This window comes from Poecilia latipinna, unplaced genomic scaffold (assembly GCF_001443285.1).
Source record: "Poecilia latipinna isolate Pla-1442-1.1 unplaced genomic scaffold, P_latipinna-1.0 Scaffold6804, whole genome shotgun sequence".
NCBI lineage: Eukaryota > Metazoa > Chordata > Actinopteri > Cyprinodontiformes > Poeciliidae > Poecilia > Poecilia latipinna.
In genome coordinates this window covers 1-3271 of record NW_015119420.1, presented here as the reverse complement: position 1 = coordinate 3271, position 3271 = coordinate 1, and the positions used below count along the sequence as shown (strand labels likewise).

Genomic DNA, 3271 nt, shown 5'->3' with positions numbered 1-3271 from the left:
GTTAATATTTGTGTGTAACTCTAGACACTGCACCCCATAATTTCCCAAAAGATAAATTTGTGGTGAACTAATAAAAAGCCTAGCTAAGTTTAAAAGTAGCTTTCTGGCTTTCAGAAGCTGATAGATCTAAACAGTGCTAACTTTTTCTGCTCTTAAGGCTCTGAAGCATCAAGATGAGAATGCAATCTGGGAAGTAGAAACAGTGCAGGTTCACTGGTTGATATTTCATGTAGGTCTAAGTAAACGTACGACCATGGAGACGTAGGAGAACAACTAAACATTTCATAGGATGACATTTCTCGATGCACACCTGCTGTTTGGTCAAGAACTGTTACGGTCCACACAGGACACACGACATAAGGAGTCCAGACCAATTTACACAAGAACATAAGACATGATGAATCCAGACCAGGAAGCACTGAGACACTGAGCGAAACATCATTAGGCCTGGGATAAAAAGTGTTGCACCAACCATTCATCATGGAGGCAAAATTTTCTTCGGGGTCAAAGGGAATTTTCCCTTTCCCACTGTGAGTTGTGTTCTCCATGGTGATATGTCCTTCGTTGACCATCTGTAAAAATATCAATTTATAATGATTTATAATTGATATTACTTATTTTTCCATGCAACTGCATGTTTTTACATCCTTTCCTGTTTTATTGCAATAAACTAAATTCCTCCTACACAGCAACTGCCCAGCCGATGGTTCTGGAACTACAGGACAACAACTCCAGCCTTAGGTATGGGAGGAACGTACCAGGTGTGTGCAGGTAGGTTCGAATGCCTTGGTTCCACAAGCCAGAATTCTGCCATCATCCAGAGTGTGCATCATCCTGATGTAGTTGTCACATTCCTGTTAGAACAGCTATTTCTATAAACAGACTAAACAGACTAAGGGGAAAAACTTATAATTTCTTTATTTTAATGTGCTGTAGTGTACCTCGATGCTCTTGCCTTTCGTCTGGCACTCGATTTTGTCTTCAGAGCTTGCCATCCAGTTAGTCTAAAAGATATCAATCAAGAACTCCATGTGGCTTTCAGGAAATGTTTGTGAAGTTCCTTTGTGTCTTTTTAATATGAAAGTAAAAAAAATGCATCTTATGGGGTGCCATTAATAAAGTTACACAGTCAACAATAAACTGGCTAACACTTTATTTGACGGGCTGTGCATAAGACTGACATGACACTGTCATAAACATGACATAAGATCGGTCATAAATATAAAGGAGACTATGAATGTCTGACTGTTGTCATGAAGTGTTATTCGTTAAATAATGACACTTTTAATGCAAATTTGCGTTAATGGTGCAATAAAAGTCCATTGAAAGTATCAACGTTGCAACCTGATGACAGGTGCTGTCATGTTTGTGACAGCGTCAGGTAAAGTCTTATGGACACCCCATCAAATAAAGTGTTACCATAAATGACAATAATATGGGTTAATTATTTTGTCATGAGAGGAAAAAAAGCAGGTTAATTTTGCAAAGTCATGTTTTCACCACATCGATACTTTATAAATAGTTCATGATCAAACTGCATATATAGATGTCAATCAAAACATCTAGCATAAAACTAAAATTTCATAAGTATCAAACTAAATATTAAGCCCGGAGATAAATATTTAGCTATGTAGCTACACTTATTTGTGTATATTTAAATATGTAGTTCGTAAACTAAATATTTACTGCCGTAGAGTTAAACATATTTGGAACTAGTCTGCTTCCTAACACACTAGTACTAGTTTAGGTACTACTTGGCTTTCTAACTAATTATTTAGCTTTAATCAAAGTATTTAGTTAGCAAACTAAATACTTTGGTTAAAAGCTACATATTTACTCCACAACTAACTAAATATGTCATTTATAAACTACTTAGCTTGCTAATTAAATATTTGGAAACCGTGATATTTACTAATGAATGAATAACATGACAGGAAAATGAATCCTCATTTTTTCGTCCTGACAGGTTAAATTACCCACATTATTGAATCAAGTTTTTTACCATGTAACTTTCAAAATGCCACCCCATAGTATCTCTTTGCATTTAATTTCATTGAAGTTTCACCACCCAGACCCAGTTCCTACCTCGCCGGTCTTCTCAGTGATGTCATCCAAACTGAGCGTGATGACCTTTCCTCTGGCTCCGATGAAGAGCAGACCGATGTCTTCTCTCACCAGCATGGAGCTCAAACCGTCAAAGTCAGGCTCCTTAAACAGCTTCAGGTTAACATCTGAGGGAAAGAATCCAACCGGCATCCTCAGATTACTTTTGAAATCAGAGCATTTTCATAAACCTCTGAATTTAGTTTAGTTCTCTGCATTTTATTTAGAGATATCAGAGTAAGAGGGGGTAGACAGCATCTTCATGCTACACTCGTATTACTTCCATCTTTTTTATGCACATCTTTGTGCTAGTTTGTCACTCAGAGTCACAATCAAACACTAGAGTTTGTGTTTGCAACATGACAAAATGTGGAAAAGTCGACAGACTGAATACTTCTGCACTGGTCTGGGCATTTCAGTGCTGCTGCAGAGATGCTCACCTGAGAAGGAAACGCTCCGACGGGGTTTCAGGCTTTGGGCTGATCCTTCACTCATAATGATCAGGACATAAAGGAGCGCTACCTGGCTCTTCATCATAACCTCAGACAGGAAGGAAAGAAAAAACACATTTCTATAGCAGTTGTTATGGAAACAGCAGTTTATTTCCTGGTTAATAATTATGTCACACAGAAACATTATGGGTTCATAAATTATGAAATAAGAATCCTTAACAATTTAAATAGCTTTAAGAAGCGCATTATAGAAAGCGGTCGACTATAACATTTAATTCTCTAAAATAAAATGATATCTGTTTGCTTACCTCTAACAGGTGGAAATGAAATGCAATGTAAAGGCAATTTACATCTGATAACTACGAGAAACCAAAACATGTTTATTTTTAAAAAACGTTCCAATGTTTAAAGGTGAATAAAACTTCCTTAACTGACAGTACTGTATTAACTGAATGTATTAAGGTATATTAGAAGTAGCTCTCCTGATTCACTTTTAGGGGTGGCAACACAACACTGTACTGTTGTATTTCCCAGTGGAGCAGGAACCCTATCATTTTTACTCCATTTTCCATTCTTCCAATTATTATGTTTCTCTGCTGAAACTCATACTGCACCCTACCCCCGAAACTTATTACAACTTTTATTTGTAACTCTGCAGCGCTTTGCTTTCACACTCAGTGTGTCATGTCCACGAAGCGGTGCTGTGAGTGTGTGTT

General features: G+C 37.2%; 1 protein-coding gene across 1 annotated transcript; it reads right to left on the bottom strand.

Moving 5' to 3' along the window:
• Positions 1-152: 152 nt before the first annotated feature.
• LOC106944079 (semaphorin-4E-like) lies at positions 153-3106 on the bottom strand. Its single transcript, XM_015027339.1, has 6 exons — positions 2864-3106; positions 2544-2643; positions 2086-2231; positions 942-1004; positions 759-854; positions 153-572 (listed from the first exon to the last, which is right to left on the bottom strand). Exons 2-6 carry the CDS (start codon positions 2638-2640, stop codon positions 153-155), a joined length of 822 nt encoding a protein of 273 aa, XP_014882825.1. The 5' UTR covers positions 2641-2643; positions 2864-3106.
• Positions 3107-3271: the final 165 nt, after the last annotated feature.

Coding starts and splice junctions, on each gene's coding strand:
- LOC106944079 (XM_015027339.1), bottom strand. CDS start 2,640: ATGATGAAGAGCCAGGTAGCGCTCCTTTATGTCCTGATCATTATGAGT. Junction 855..941: donor CGAAAGGCAAGAGCATCGAG/GTACACTACAGC, acceptor CTGTTCTAACAG/GAATGTGACAACTACATCAG. Junction 573..758: donor AACCTACCTGCACACACCTG/GTACGTTCCTCC, acceptor ATATTTTTACAG/ATGGTCAACGAAGGACATAT.